This window comes from Cetorhinus maximus, chromosome 19 (genome assembly GCF_964194155.1).
Source record: "Cetorhinus maximus chromosome 19, sCetMax3.hap1.1, whole genome shotgun sequence".
NCBI classification, from domain to species: domain Eukaryota; kingdom Metazoa; phylum Chordata; class Chondrichthyes; order Lamniformes; family Cetorhinidae; genus Cetorhinus; species Cetorhinus maximus.
Window position 1 is genome coordinate 68,308,051 of NC_135897.1, and position 16,345 is coordinate 68,324,395.

A 16,345-nucleotide genomic window follows, 5' to 3' on the forward strand; every position below is an offset into this window, starting at 1 on the left:
AATTGTGCCATGAACTAATGTTACACTGCCTAACTCTGAATTGCAATTTAAACTGTAAAAAAAAAAATCTGACTAGAGACTTAATTTGACTGTTTTGTACACATTGTTGTCTATTGTAATTGAAAATGCATTAGCAGTCATATAAAAATTCACCACAACCTGTGAATTAGTTTCAACTTTTGGGAATTGAAATTCTGGCTCAAGTCAAGACAAAACTAAGGCAGATCTCCAGTCAAGGAAACCAGAAAATGATGCAGAATGAGGTTGCATCAGTGTTCCACTCCATCTTTTAACTTCAACTGTTTTCTGGTGATTTGGGTGGGGGTGGGTGGGCAGTAATGGGGGGTGGGTGGGGGGGGTTTCTGTCCACTCCCGCAGCCCCCCTCCCACCCCCAATGGAGAAGGGGCATGCCTGGGGAAATTTTCTGGATTTTCTGGATCCCCAACAATGCTGCTCTTTATGCCTTCTGTAGAGCACAGTAATACTTAGGTCATTGAGATTTGTAAAAAGAAATCCCAAATATTTACAAGGACAAGTTGATCAATCCCAGAGAGGATCATCAACTTCCATAAGAGACCTGCTTGCTCCATAGGGAGCAGGTGTGAGGAGAACAGAATCTCATTGCGCTTCCTTTTGCTGGCAATTCAAAACAGGAGTTGATGGTTCAGCTTTGCAACCTCAGCCCTGCAGATGACCCCCTATCTGAAATTTGGGACATGGTCTCCAGACCGAGGTTGGGGTTCCAGCAGAATGGATTTCCAACAATTTCTGGCCCTTAAAGATTTTTATGACAGATTGTCAATAATCATTGAGAATTAAAATTGTTGAAATCATAAGGCTAAATTAAAAAACAATTGTTTATTTCTCAGACTGTTTATTAATAATCCAGAGCATGATTAGTTAATTAGAATGTTCCCTTTGTACCATTCCTGTTTGCTGACAGCTCAGAATTATATTTTTTACAGCATTGCAGATAGTAATACGACATTCTCTTTTAAAAGTCATCTATGTGAGTATTATAATTATTATCTTCTATATTTACACCTCAGACTGTCTACAAACTAAGCATGAGTTTTGTGTCTGCCATCATGTATAACTCGGCCATTGTATAATTGTTGCATTTATTTGAACATTTATGTATTTTTGTTTAAGGTGTAGGGCGGAACTTTCTATTCCGGCACCAAGTCCCGTGGCGGAGTTTCCCGCCATGGAGGCTAGTGGGAATTCGCACCATACCGTACGACGCTGGCCTAATTATTTATGCAGCTGGGGGTTTCCTGAGGTTTTGCGCAGTGGGGTAGGCTGGATGGCTCATGCCCTGCCATCATAGTCGGGCACCATTTTTAAAAAGCACCTGGACATCAATGACCCACTGTTGAAGTTAGAAGATCCACCTCCTGGAAACTCCTGAAGACAGATGATCCACCTCCTGGAAACCCCTGAAGACAGATGATCCACCTCCTGGAAACCCCTGAAGACAGATGATCCACCTGGAAACCCCTGAAGACAGATGATCCACCTGGAAACCCTTGAAGACAGATGATCCACCTGGAAACCCCTGAAGACAGATGATCCACCTGAAAACCCCTGAAGACAGATGATCCACCTGGAAACCCCTGAAGACAGATGATCCACCTGGAAACCCCTGAAGACAGATGATCCACCTGGAAACCCCTGAAGACAGATGATCCACCTCCTGGAAGATAAAAGATCCGCCTCCTGGGAGCTGCTGCAGCCCAAAGATCCACCTGGTAGATGCTGCACCCACCCACTGCTGCACGTGGCGGTCCAGGTTCCACGGTCACTGGAGGCCTCCATCCCGATACCCGCAGGCTGTCCCTCGCCGCCTTTGGTTAAGTCCCAACATGCCCACGCCATGTTGATCCAGACGTGTTCTGGACCAGTGTGATATCCCACTGGTAGTGCGGACAATCGGAAGGGGAAATGATTCCAGTCAGGCCTTTATTTCATCCCATTAACAGGATGCAAAACGGTTTCCCACCAGCCTCTGGTGGGAAAGGCAATCCGCCATGATGGGCAGGAGCGCAAGTTCCTGCCATCGTTTTACGTTGGCAGGAAAGTCACATTTTCCTGCCCTGCCTACAGTTAAACCCACTGCAGGGTGGGGGAGCTGAAAAATTCAACCCGTAGTGTAACCTGTAGGATTCATACATAGTGGGGTTCATTTCTGGTATGCTTGCAATAAAAATAATTGTTTGAGTTTAATACTAATAGTTCCATCCTTTCAGTAATAAAAGCTGATACAGTACAAACTCACAAGTTGACCAACCCTCCTAACTTGACCATGGGCAGAGTTTTACATTCCCCCGCTGGCGGGTTTGTAGGTGGGGCGGTGAGTGTAAAATTTGTCGGAGGGCCTTCCTGATTGGTTCCCACCCACCCTGGCCTCTCTGCAATTTTACACTGGGACAGGTGAGGTCCACTCGCCTTTCCCCCAATTGAGGCCCTTAAGCGGCCAATTATTGACCACTTAAGGGCCGTTTCCTGCCCAGCCTCAATTTCAGGCTGGCAGGAAGAGTTCTGGGATATGGGGAAACCCAAAAGTAAATCGGGTTCAGGCCTCGGATGGGAAGGGGGGATGGGGAGGGCCGCCTCTATCAGCAGCCACCATTTAACCTCGGGACTTTTAACTGCAGGACCTCCCTACCCCCAACACCAAGCCCCCCCATTTTCTCCACCGACACCCCAAGCCCCCTCTGTCCAGCCCCACCAGCCTTCCCCTCCCCTCCCTGCCCTGCCCTGAGACCCCCAAACTTACCTGTTCCAAGAATCACGGGACTTAGGCTCTGGGGGCTGCTGGCAATGCCAGTCCTGGCTACTGCAGCTTCTGGCACTACACAGATTAGAGAGCTGTCAGCCAATCAGATTGACTGACAGCTGTCTAAGGTGGGACTTCCTCTTGAATGAGGGGCGGAAATCCCGTCTCCAGCCAATTAACGTTCATTGGAGCGTGAAATCGCTGTGGGGCAGGCCCAATTCTTCAGATGGCGGGAAGGGAAACCCCACCATCCTAAAAATCCTGGCCCCTATTGTAAAGTTGACAGTGTTTTTCTCTAAACCCTGGTTTAAAATTAATATCAGGAAATCAATTTTGTCCCATTAACGCAAGAGTCCTAGTAGTCACAGACTGGATTTTCTGCCCTGCTTTTGGACAGCAATTTAGAGGTTTGGGGCATGAGGCGAGGCAGGAGTTCCCCAGGATCTGCCAACAATTCCAGAATTTCCAGCTGTAAGTAACAACAACAATGGCTGCAGGTTGACCAAGGCTGGGAACTGAATATCCAAGGGTACTCGGTATTTAGGACAGACAGGCACAAAGGAAAAGGAGGTGGCATGGCGTTGTTAGTTAAGAATGAATCAGTGCAATAGTGAGAGAGGATATTGGCTCAGAAAATCTAGATGTAGAATCAGTCTGGGTAGAGCTAAGAAGCAACAAAGGGTGGAAAACTTTTGTGGGAGTTGTCTATCGGCCTCCAAACAGTAGTGAATAAATTTCTGGAGTGTGTACGAGATGGTTTTTTAGACCAGTATGTCGAGGAACTGACTAGGGAACAGGCTATCCTAGATTTGGTACTGTGCAATGAGAAGGGTTTAATTAATAATTTTGTTGTGCCAGACCTTTAGGGAACAGTGATCATAACATGATTGAATCCTTCATTAGGATGGAAAGTCAAGTAGTGCAATCTGAAACTAGGGTCCTAAACCTTAACAAAGGAAACTACGAAGGCCTGAGGTGCAAGTTGGCTAAGATAGATAGACTTCATTAAAAGGTATGACAGTGTATAGACAATGGCTAATAGTTAAGGAACTCGTGTATAAATTGCAACAGTTATACATTCCTTTCTGGCGCAAAAACACAACAGGAAAAGCGGCTCAACCTTGGCTAACAAAAGAAATTAAGAATAGTATTAGATCCAGAGAGGAGTCATATAAAGTTGCTAGAAAAAGTAGCAAGCCTGAGGATTGGGAGCAGTTTCGAATACAGCAAACGACCAAGGGGTTGATGAAGAGGGGAAAAGTAAGTATGACAGTAAACTTGCAAGGAACATAAATGCAGACTGTTAAAGCTTCTATAAGTATGTATAAAGAAAAAGATTAGTGAAGAAAAATGTAGGTCCCTTACAGTCTGAAATGGGAGAATTTATAATAGAAAACAAGGAAATAGCAGAGAAATTAAACAACTACTTTAGTTTTGTCTTCATGGAGGAAGACACAAATAACTTCCCAGAAATATTAGACCAAGGGTCTAGTGAAAAGGAGGAATTGAAGGAAATTAGCATTACTAAAACAATAGAGCTGGAGAAATTAATAGAACTGAAAGCCGATAAATCCCCAGGACCCAATAATCTGCATCCCAGGGCGCTAAAGGAGGTGGCCATAGAAATAATGGATGCGTTGGTTGTCATTTTCCAAAATTCCTTAGATTCTGGAACAATCCCAGCAGATTGGTTCGTAGCAAATGTAACCCCATCATTTAAAAAAGGAAGGAGGGAGAAAAAAGCGTATTACAGACCAGTTAGCCTAACCTTAGTCTATTAAAAAGAATGCGATAACAGGACGCTTAGAAAATATCAACGGGATTAGATAAAGTCAACATGGATTTATGAAAGGGAAATCATGTTTGACAAACCTACTGGAGTTCTTTGAGGATGCAACTAGCCGAATAGATAAGGGAGAACCAGTGGGTGTGTATTTGGATTTTCAGAAAGCTTTTGATAAAATCCCACATAAGAGGTTAGTGTGTAAAATTAAAGCGCAAGGGATTGGGAGTAATATATTGGCATGGATTGAGAATTGGTTAGCAGACAGGAAGCACAGAGTAGGAATAAATGGGTCTTTTTCAGAGTGGCAGGTGGTGACTAGTGGGGAACCGCAGGAATCAGTGCTTGGGTCCCAGCTATTCACAATATGCATCAATGATTTGGAAGAGGGAACCAAATGTAATATTTCCAAGTTTGCTGATGACATGAAACTTGGCTGGAATGTGAACGATGAGGAGGGTGTTAAGGGGCTTCAAGGTGATCAAGCAAGTTGAGTGAGTGGGTAAATACATGGCAGATGCAGTATAATGTGGATAAGTGGGAAGTTATCTACTTTAGTAGGAAAAACAAAATGGCAGAATATTATTTAAAAGGTGCTAGATTGGGAAATGTTGATATACGAGGGGACTTGGGTGTCCTTGTACACCAGTCACTGAAAGAAAGCATGCATGTGCAGCAAGCAGTTAAGAAGGCAAATGGTATGTTGGCCTTCATTGTGAGAGGACTTGAGTACAGGGCCTTGGTGAGACCACACCTGGAGTATTGTGTGCAGTTTTGGTCTCCTTACCTAAGAAAGGATATACATGCCATAGAGGGAGTGCAGCAAAGGTTCACCAGACTGATTCCTGGGATGGCAGAATTGTCGTATGAGGAAAGATTGGGCTAACTAGGCCTGTATTCACTGGGGTTTAGAGGAATGAGTGGAGATCTGATTAAAACATATAAAATTCTGACAGGAATGGACAGACTGGATGCAGGGATATTTCCTCTTGCTGGGGGTCTAGAACAAGGGGCCACAGTCTCAGGATATGGGGGAGAATTTTCTCCTCGTCGGGGGGATTGGTAGGAGCAGGCACAGGCGGGCGCGCAGCCGATTACTGCCCGCAATCGGCCGTGTGCCGCTATTTTACGTGGGTGGGCCAATTAAGGCCCACCCAGCATGATGCGCACCCGGAAGCGCTCAGCGCTCCCTGTGTGGGCGGGGGGAGGAGGCTGAGTCGGGGCCTGCACTCTGTTGCGCAGAACTGCCTCAGGGAGATTAGTTTGAGTTTGAAAAATTTTAATAAGACATGTCCCCTCATGTGGCAGTGTCACAGAAGCTGGGACATGCCAATGAATTGTATTGAAAATTTTTATTCAACTTTAAAAACCTCCATGAAATTTCATCCTGCCTGTGGACGAGGTTGGTTTCATGATAAATGTGAAGGCTGCCTGGCCTCTTTGCCTGCCCACCAACTTTAACATTGGACGGCAGCTTTAGTTCATTTTTAAGTGGCCTTCAAAGGCCTTTGACAGTTTGACGGGCATCACCGGCTCTGCTGCATGCCTGCTGAACTGAAGATCTGAATGATGCGCGATGACATTGGGAAGCACGCCCGATGTCACAGCGCGTCATTTTATGCATCGGCAAGCGGGGCCCGTCCCCACACACTGACCCGAAGATTCTGGCCATGGAGTAGACCATTTAGGACTGAGATGAGGAGAAACTTCTTCGCTCAAGAAGGTGGTGAACCTATGGAATTATCTACCACAGAAGGCTGTGGAGGCCAAGTAGCTAAATATATTTAAAAAAGAAATAGATTTCTGGACTCTAAAGGTGTCAAGGAGTATGGCGTTGAGATAGAGGATCAGCCATGATCATACTGAATGGCGGAGCAGGCTCGAAGGGCCGAATGACCTACTCCTGCTCCTATTTTCTGTGTTTCTATGTATCTGACCATAGTTGGGCAGCATATTTAAATCAGACAGTAATGAGGGGAAAACTCCACTTGAGAATTTCCCCTCTTTGGCAGCTTGACGACATTAAAAGCTGAATTTTCCCTGCCTCTCGATGGCAGGCTTGAAGGCGGACATGCTGAGAAAACAGGGATGACTACCAACATGCTACCATACCGAGAGGTTTTCCATGGTGAAGTAGCCCCACTCCTCCTCACCCCACCCACTCCAGCTCAATGGAGAAGGCATCATTACTGCAGTCCAGGGAGCTGTCGAACTCAGAGGCTGCAAACTCAGGGGAGGGTGCCGCTGACGGGAAAGCTGTGCCCATGACCCAAATGGTCCATCCAGAGGGTTTCCCCCTCTATTTCAAGGGGCCTAACCACTTTGGCCATAATTACTTTAACTTCAACACACGTGTTTGGGGGCTCCTCCATGTTGATGCATCCTCATGGCCCCTGACCTGCCTCAGCCGCACCCAGCTCTCCTCTTTGGGTTGCCATGGTTACAAAGTTGCTGCCCCTCCGCTTGGGCCAGCAGCATCGAGGGCCTTTGACAGCAAGTGCAGAGACGGCTAATTAGGAGGCTGGTTTGAGGACGATTGTGCCATTGGGCATGCTACCTGTTACACATGAGCTTGGGATCCTAATTTTTTCCCAGTGCCAGATTCCCGAAACCTGTGGAAAAATCCAGCCTGACATGTCAGGAACTTTGGCGCCTTTCTGACACCCAGCATTGCTAAAAAGCAGAGGGGAGTTATAAATACAAGGAGCTGCCTTGCTCAGTGTAATTCAGCTAGTTGTAGTAGGCAAGGAGAAAGTCAAAACTTAGCCAGCGCCACCAACCACACTACAGCAGAATACAACACAGTGTCTTTCCTCCCTTCAATCCTGCCGGTTAACCCATAAAGTCATGTAAGTACTGTCAGTAAGACTGGCATAATTAGTGATTCTGTTATGCGTAGGGCACATTGAACATGTGTTCCTAAACTTCTGTTGTTCTTTTCATGTACTGTGTGCATATTATTAAAATAATATCCTTCACTTATTGAATTTTTATTTTGATGCCTTGAGTTTACGTAATTGTTCACTGAAATTTATTCATGTAGTTCAACATTTTGCATATTAAATATAATTTTAATGTAATTAATTTACCATTTCAGTTTCTCCCAAGATGAAAGATACCCATATCTTGCCTACTTTGGATGATAAAGATGTGTCTTATGACGGCTGGACACCAAAACTTGATAGTTTCAACCCAAATACAAAGGTATTAAATAGCACAGAACTCAGCACGGCTTCTCAAAGCGATGCGAATAATGTATAGTTGGGATATAACAGGCATTCTTCTATGGCATAGTTAATTGCACTAGTTTTGAATCTTGGTTCAGGAATATTGTCGTTAAAGTACTAATGTCACAAACCACAGTACTGTACTAATGTTCACTTTCAATATGACATAAAAAGACACCAACACTGTGGTTGGATGCTTTTGTGCTCCATGTTTAGACTAAACCAAAAGTATAAAAGTGATATTCTTTACTGAACAATTGCAAAAGAGCAGCTACACTAATTGGTCCAGGCTTCTCTATCTTATTCTATACCTTTATTGCTTCACTGCTTTTTCCAATGCCCCCTCTCTTTCACTCATGCACATAAAAAACTACAGAAGTCTATCACAGGTGAATAATTTTAAAGTGATTGTCATTACTTAGCATAAATGTGAATAAACCATTAACTGATCTCAAGAAGCTACTGATTTTTTTATGATTTTTAAAGTTGTAGGAATTTCACGAAATAGGCCATTGGTCCCCTCGTCATACTTTGAGATTCCTCTTTTCTACTTACTACATGTCTCTAAGATCCAACTTCCTGCCTGCTCTAATGGTCTTTGAGATTTCACCAACTTAATCATATCTTTAAAAATCCTCCACTGACTCTCTGGCATTGGAATCCTCAATGTTCTCTGTGTCTCTCAACTCCTTACTGTCCACCTGGGATGCTAAAAGACAGGGGCGCATGACACCATGGAGCTAGGAGTGGTCTCTTGGTGATATGAAAGGGTTGAGAAATTTCAGATATAGAAAGACCGGGCACAATGTGAGATAGAGAAAATAGGGAACTCAGAAACAAAGGACGAGAGATGTCAGAAACAAAATGATGAGGTTAAATTGATCCATGCCAGGAGCACAAAATAAGCTCTTAGCCATTCACCAGTTGATGTTTCACTCTGCCCAATCTTCTTTCCGTTAAAATTCACAGGACGATAGTTCAAACTCTTTTTGGACTCTTGGTTCTTAGGCTCACTGTCACTTTTACTTGGTTTGAAATTAAAAATCTTGCCAATCTTGCTGATTCACTGCAAGTCCGTTTTGCGCTGCTGGCATAGACCAATGGTCACATTTGCATTTTGTTTCTGAGATATCTCATTGTTTCTTTGTTTTTGAATTCCTTTCTCTCCCTATGTCTGAAATTGTGGGCTGGCCTTTGCTTATTTAATATTTCCCAGTCTTTTCACATCACCAAGAGGCCACTCTTAGCTCCATGTTTTCTTTGCACTCTCCTTCATCTAGCATTTTAAATACTTACTCTATGTCACAGAAACACTCCCTTGCTTTCCATGTGTCTTAAAATGTTATCTTTAACTCAGATACTTCATTTTCAAGTTTTCGCACTTCGTGCAATTTCAGTTTCAGGCTTAGAGTCCACCCACTCTATTATCCTACTACCCATCTGCTCCATATGTTTTCTTGGCCCAAACCTTCCAGCCTCCAGGTCAGGTATGACCTAAGATGCATGTCGGGACCCTGCAGAAGTCCTGATCCGCAAACCTCTGTGGGAATTGCACATGAGTTTCAACTCCCAGTGGGCAATTCCCTCGCTCCCGGGGACCCTTCATGAAATGTCTCCAACTCTGAGTTAGAGTCAGAGACTTCAGACAATTTTGAAGTACTGACCTGGGTAGTTATCCAAGAAAAGTTAGACAGATTAAAACATAATTGAACTCCTGAATAACTCTAGAACTGCCTCATACTGATACCCTGACTTCCTGACCTCCAAACTACCCCTCTGATCACCACTCCGACCCAACCAGACTACCCCTCTCAACCACATTAATACTCCCCAACCACTCGACTAACCCTCCCAACTAGACCTAACTAGCCCCAACCTGACTATCCCTCCAAACCTGACCAGACACCCCCCCAACCCACCTACCCAATCACCCACATCACCCACCTGTTCCCCTACTCACCTACCACCCACCTGTCAGCCTACCCATTTGCCACCTGCCACCTTGCCTACCCTAAACATTTACCTGCCCTGCCACCCTACCCATTCACTCATTCATCTACTCACCCATTCACTTACATTCACACTGGACCTTTAAACTTACCATATGGTAGCTAGTGCCCTAAAAATGGGGTGTGCTCAGTCTTTCTCCCCAACTCTACAGTGCAGCGACAGAGCTCTTAAGTGCCTAATAGGTTTGTAAACATATAAGGAAACACATTAAAGATACATTCTATTATAGACTCTTAGAAGTTTCAATAGATCTTGGATCAATAAGACCATCTGGTGAGCTGAAGTGTTTGAAACCCAGCCAAGAATTCATAATAGAACAGTTGTCATAAAATCTTATAGCTCCACTGACAGAACAGATACCCATTTCCATTTCAAAGCAGAGTACCTGTCAATCAATTGAAGGGGAGCAGGTGCAGACAATTTTTCATACCTTCATTCTTCCAACCTTTTTTAAACAACCAGATCTGCAAGTCGAGCACAAAAACATGACAGCAAAGGGCTATTTTTCTCTACATTTTTTAAATACTTTCTGGCATTTTCCCCATGTAAGTTTCTAGAGTTTAGAAGAATGAGAAGGGATCAAATTGAAACGTATAAAATTCTAACAGGGCTAGACAGACCAGGATGTTTCCCTTGGTTGGGGAATCCAGAACCAGGGGCCACAATCTCAGGATATGGGGCAGGCCATTTAGGACTGAGATGAGGAACAACTTGTTCACTCAGAGGGTGGTCAACCTGTGGAATTCTCTACCACAGAAGGCTGTGGAGGCCGGGTCACTGAGTATATTCAAGAAAGAAATTGATAATTTTTTGGATATTAGAGATATGGAGAGAAAGCGGGAATTTGTTATTGATATAGAGGATCAGCCATGATCATACTGAATGATAGAGCAGACTTGAAGGGCTAAATGGCCTAATCCTGCTCATAGTTTCTCTGTTTCTATGTAAGGGTCAATTTATCTTTGCAGGACAGGTCCCTCTGACGAATCAATGCGTGAAAAATGCATCTACATTATACAGCACATAATAGTGACAGTTAAACATTTTACATTTAGCTTTCAGAATGTTCCCAATTCCTCAGCAGGCTTTCCATTTTCTTCACTAACTCTCAAACCTGGTGTGTTTTCAATGGGCTTCCAAAAACCCCGCACCACCAGAAAAAAAATGGTGTATGGGAGGAAGACCAATTTTGGTCCACCATTTAAAATGAGGAACCTGACCTCAGTGGATGCGGGTGTGCATTTGGCACATTAGGTATTCCTGACCCGCAAAAAGGTGAGAGGAAAATGACGCAGCATTGGAAATGTGGAGGAAAATAGGATTCTCTGAAAAAAAATCAAAGTGCGACCATTTGTGAACCAAAAGGCACCTCCGGACCCAGAAAATTAACCCCAGTTTTCCACCATCTGTCATTGATCTGACATTGTCATTGACAATGTGGTTGACCCTTAAATGCCCTCTGAACAATGGCAATTAGGGATGGGCAATAAATGCTGACCTAGCCAGCGACACCCACGTCCCATGGATGAATATAAAAAAAAGACATGTAATATTGTGGTTGAGACATGCTCAGCCAGCACATGGAGCAGGAGGATTACTTGAGTCAGTCTCAGCCATAGCATCTCAAATACAAGTGGTGCATACAGAATCTCAGGGAAACAAACAATTTGCTATAACAAAGATATGTGGCCCTTCAAGCACTGAGGAATGTAAACTCAATTGAGTTTGGAATCCTCTCTGACTTGCGTCTAAGTTCAATTGTTCTCACTTCACGTTGAACTACATTTTCACTGTTTTCATAACAAACAGTGAATGAATAAGCCAGGAAGGATGTTTCTGACATTGTTCCCTGACTGTTATGGAAACAATGCCTCAATATAGTATATGAATCCATGCCTTGCATTTGTAGGAAATGTATATTGGCAATATGCCTATATTATTTTAGCCACTATTCTAAACTTATGATGCTTCTGAGCAATGTTTCCCGTTGGAAGCTTGAAAACATCTTATATTCCCTCTCTTATGTAAAACCATATGTGATATATTGAAATTTTAAGTATAGTATCTACCTAATGAATATGATCTTTTTTAGATAAAAATTCAAAGACCATCACTCAAGGAAAATGGCACTGAATCAGCATAACACTGAGGAACTTATGCTTCTGTCAAAAGCTTATGAAAAGTGACACCTTGGCATAAAGGAGTAATTGCACCATGAATGTACTATATGGATACAGGTTCATTAGATATGAATACCTGGATACAGATATATATACTTGAATCAGTTTTCAATTACCTATACTCTAAATTAACAATATCTTCCAAAATTATGGTTTTATATAAATATATCATATTATAGTAAACACTTTATGTTCATTCATAACTAATACTCTCTGTAATGATGCTGTAAGTAAATTCCATAAAGGTTCATATGAATTAGAGGGTGTGTTTCATTCCTGGTGTCTGATAATATCAGTACCTTACAGTTTACAGTTAACTCTCACAGCGTAAAGAATGGAAATTATCAGTAGGATACCTGCTGTTCAGAATACCATCTATTGTCCTAATATAAAATTCCTCAATATTTCTTCCAAGTTGAAATTTACAAATCATGATTACAATAACCATTAAAACATTCCATGTATGTATTCTTAGAGCACTATTTTTATAACGTTTGTATTACTATATTTGATATGAAGACTGGGTCATCAATTTGCACAGGTCATGTTACTGTATTCGAATCTGAATTTTGTGGTAAAATACAGCTTGAATGTGTGAGGCCTTTGATGAAGGGCATCGGAACATATTTATGTGAAAAGGCACTAAAGGAGTCATATTTAATATAATCTTAAGCATATCATTTAAAAATTCTATACAAAATTTATATAAGAATTATATAAGAATTTTAAAGATTTAAATAAAAACAATCAACTGATCTAATCAATGGTAGATTTTTTTATTTGCTCATGATGCAGTTAACAATAGCAACAACACATCCCTAGCTGCCCTGGGGGCATTAGGAGTCAACCATATAGCAGAGGGCTAGAGTCTGGGGTAGGTCAGCCAGCTAGGGGTGGCAAGTTCCAGTTGGGATTTTTCATGTAGCTTCCATAGTCATTCTTCCTGATGCCAGCCCACTAACTACCAGATTTATTGGGCTGGATTTTACACCAATGTGTTTGAAAGCATTGAGGAGGGGTGGTGGGGTGCGAACACAGAGTCCAGCCAGTGGCCTGCTAACCATACCCGCCCATTCCCACCTTGTCTGAAATTTTATGGCAGACGAGGGAGATGTCAGGTAGCCGCCTGCCCTTGGGCCCACTGAGGTCATGAAGTAACTAATTAATGGCCGCTTAAGGGCCTCATCCCACCAGTATTTTACTCTTAGTGGAGCGAGGGCTAAGCCATAGGGCTAGGCAGGCAGCTTTAGCTCAGCAGGCCGGTGTCGGGCAAGGGTCTGCGGGGGAGAGGAGTAGAGCTTCCTTCACAAGCCCCTGGGCCCATCGAAGGCAACTGCCAAATCCTTTTCCCCCTTAAAACCTTCCACTGGTCTCTTGAACTCAGTCCCCAACCACCCACACGTCCTCCACCAAGACCTTACCTGGGCTCCTCAGCATTGGGATAAAAGCAAAATACTGCATATGCAGAAGATCTGAAATAAAAACAGAAAGTGCTGGAAAAGCTCAGCAGGTCTGGCAGCATCTCTGGAGAGAGAAGCAGAGTTAACACTTTGAGCCTGTGCGACACTTCTTCGGAATTTCTGAAGAAGCCGTGTTCAACTCGAAACATTTCAAATCCAACATGACTTCTTCAGAAGTTCTGAAGAAGAGCCAAATTGGGCTTAAAGTGTTAACTCTGTTTCTCTATCCACAGATGCCATCAGACCTGCTGAGCTTATCCTCAGCATTGGGGGCTACCTGTACTCCCAGCAGTGACCACCACTCCCAGCTAACGCTGCTGGGACCACAGAGCTGCTGCCAATCCAATTGGCTGGCAGCTCTCGAAAGCAGGACTCCCTCCCACTGCTCCCAGCATTAAATTGCTGTGGACCAGCCATGGAGAATGTGAGGAGGCACTCCACCGACCTTTTAGCCGGGGGAGGGGACCGGCGTTCTCCATAAAATCCAGCCCAATGAATTGAGCTTCACCATAATTTGACTTGAATTTGCAGACCTGGATTTGCCTTTGAATTACTGCAGCTCGGGCGCAATTTTGGGGTAGTAAGCAGAGGGGAATGTTTTCTTAAAAGCTACCAGCTCAATTTCTCACAACAAAAACTACATTTGAATCCTCCCAAAAAAATGCCAGTCACCTTTAAAGCCAGCCACAAATTTATCCTACCACATTTAAATTTCAGTTTTAGAGGGAGTGGCTGGCCACTGCACACCCATCCCCTTCATTTCTACCTCAAACCTTGTTCAAATACTCACCAGCATTATATCAGTGGTGGCAAAAGCTGCTGCAAGCAATCCCTGAAGTGGACACTACATTGAAATTTCCATTTTCATGCCGTTACTAAATGTTCCTTTATCTTCACAGCTATATTTTTATTTCTTTGAGTATTGAATGGGGACTTTTGCTACTGCTGTTACCCAGTGCTGCTGCTAGGGTGCCTGTAGAGACAGATAATGTTTAAATATAAAGTAAAACTTCCAATTAATTGCTGAAAAGGATGGCATGACAAGATTTCATGTTTTAAAACTTATACTGTAACAAATGACTAAAAGCACTTATTTATTTTTGTAGGCAACTTATACTTCAAAATGCAGAAAGGAACGTTACCCTTATAGCACACACTACACTCTCCATGGGATTGCTTAAGTCCTTATATCAAAAAGTCCACAGTCACTTCCAGCATCCAATGGGTTCATGTTTTCCTGTTTCACACGAGTAATAGCTTTGAGTGACCATCTCCAGGCACTTCCCTCAGTTTTTGGAATTTCTTAATTCCACTACAGGCAGTCCAGCCGACACCAATGCTTCTTCTTTCCCTCTGGCCATGCCAGGACGAACCACCCAGATTCCTTGGAAGGCTGCGAAATACCTCTCTCTGACTAGAGGCCGCCTCCCTCTCGCATCTGGCTTTGGTAGCTGGCAAAGAACCTGCAGTCCCTTCTCTGTGCTGACCGCACAAACTGCTGTTTCTTCCCCCCTCTTTTTTTCTGTCCTGCGCCAAAGCTTGGAGCCAGCCAGTCTATTTACTGTTAACACAACTTCTTTTGCCCTCAAGTGTGAGAACTTTGTACCTCGCAAGTCCCTTGATTTGACTCTCTTGTTCCCATAGCAACTAAACCAGGGTTGCTGTCAGGCAGAATTCTAGTCACATGGCACACTTCATTTCAATGTAAATTTAAAGACACAGTCTAAAAGTTTATAATTTAACTTCATAATTGTATCGCTGCTCTGAGTACTGCTTTGCACTCTAAATATACGAACATGCGAAATAGGAGCAAAAGTAGGTCATTCAGACCCTCGAGCCTGCTCCACCATTCAATATGATCATGGCTGATCTGTTTGTGTTTCCAATTGCACATTCCCATCTCCCCCCAATAACCTTTGATTCCCTTGCCTAACAAGAATCTATCTACCTCCACTTTAAAAATATTCAATGACCCCACCACCACTGCCTTCTGAGGCAGAGTTCCAAAGTCGCACAAATCTCTGAGAAAAAATTTCTCCTCATCTCTGTGCTAAAAGGGCGACCCCTAATTTTAAAACGTGCACCCTTGTTCTGAACTCACCCAGAAGAGGAAAGATCCTTTCCACATCCATCTTGTTAATATCGTTCAGCTTCAATCAAGTCGCCCCTCACTCTTCTAAACTCCAGTGGAAACAAGCCCAGTCTGTCCAACCTTTCCTCATAAGACAACCCACTCATTCCAAGTATCAATCAAGTAAACCTGCTCTAGACCACCTCCACAGCATTTGCATCCTTCCTTAAAGGAGACCACCAAAACTGCACACACTATTCAAGATACAGTCTCACCAATGCCCTGTATAACTGAAGCAGAACATCCTTATTTTTATGTTCAATTCCTCTCATAATAAAGGATAACATTCCATCAGCCTTTTTAATTACTTACTGTACCTGCATACTAACTTTTTGTGACTCGTGCACGAGAACATCTAGATCCCTCTGCACTTCAAAATTATGCAGTTGTTCTCCATTTAAAGTAATACTCTGCTTTTTTGTTCTTCCTGCCAAAGTGAACAACTTAACATTTTCCCACATTATACTCCATTTGCTAGATATTGTTCACTCACTCAACCTACCTATATCCATCTATAACCTCCTTATCTCTTCTTCACAACATACTTTCCTACCTATCTTTGTGTCATCTGCAAATTTAGCTACCATGCCTTCATTTCCCTCATCTAAGTAATTGCTGTAAATTGTAAAAATGTTGAGGCCCCAGCATAGACCCCTGCAGGACTCCACTTGTCACACCCTGCCAATCAGACAAAGACTAGTTGTGCATTTGTGCATTTTTCTGCCAGGCAGCCAATCTTCTATCTACACTAAAATGTTACCCCCAACACCATGA

The 16,345-nt window shown here is 43.2% G+C and overlaps 1 protein-coding gene across 1 annotated transcript in view; it reads left to right on the forward strand.

The window, feature by feature from the left end:
• Positions 1-12,740, forward strand: part of LOC144693881 (mucin-4-like) — a 102,297-nt gene extending 89,557 nt beyond the window's left edge. Inside the window, exons 35-37 of the mRNA XM_078564020.1 lie at positions 967-1,010; positions 7,661-7,767; positions 11,893-12,740. Coding sequence (XP_078420146.1) covers positions 967-1,010; positions 7,661-7,767; positions 11,893-11,943 — 202 coding nt within the window. The 3' untranslated portion in view covers positions 11,944-12,740. The remainder of the gene's footprint in view (positions 1-966; positions 1,011-7,660; positions 7,768-11,892) is intronic.
• Positions 12,741-16,345: the final 3,605 nt, after the last annotated feature.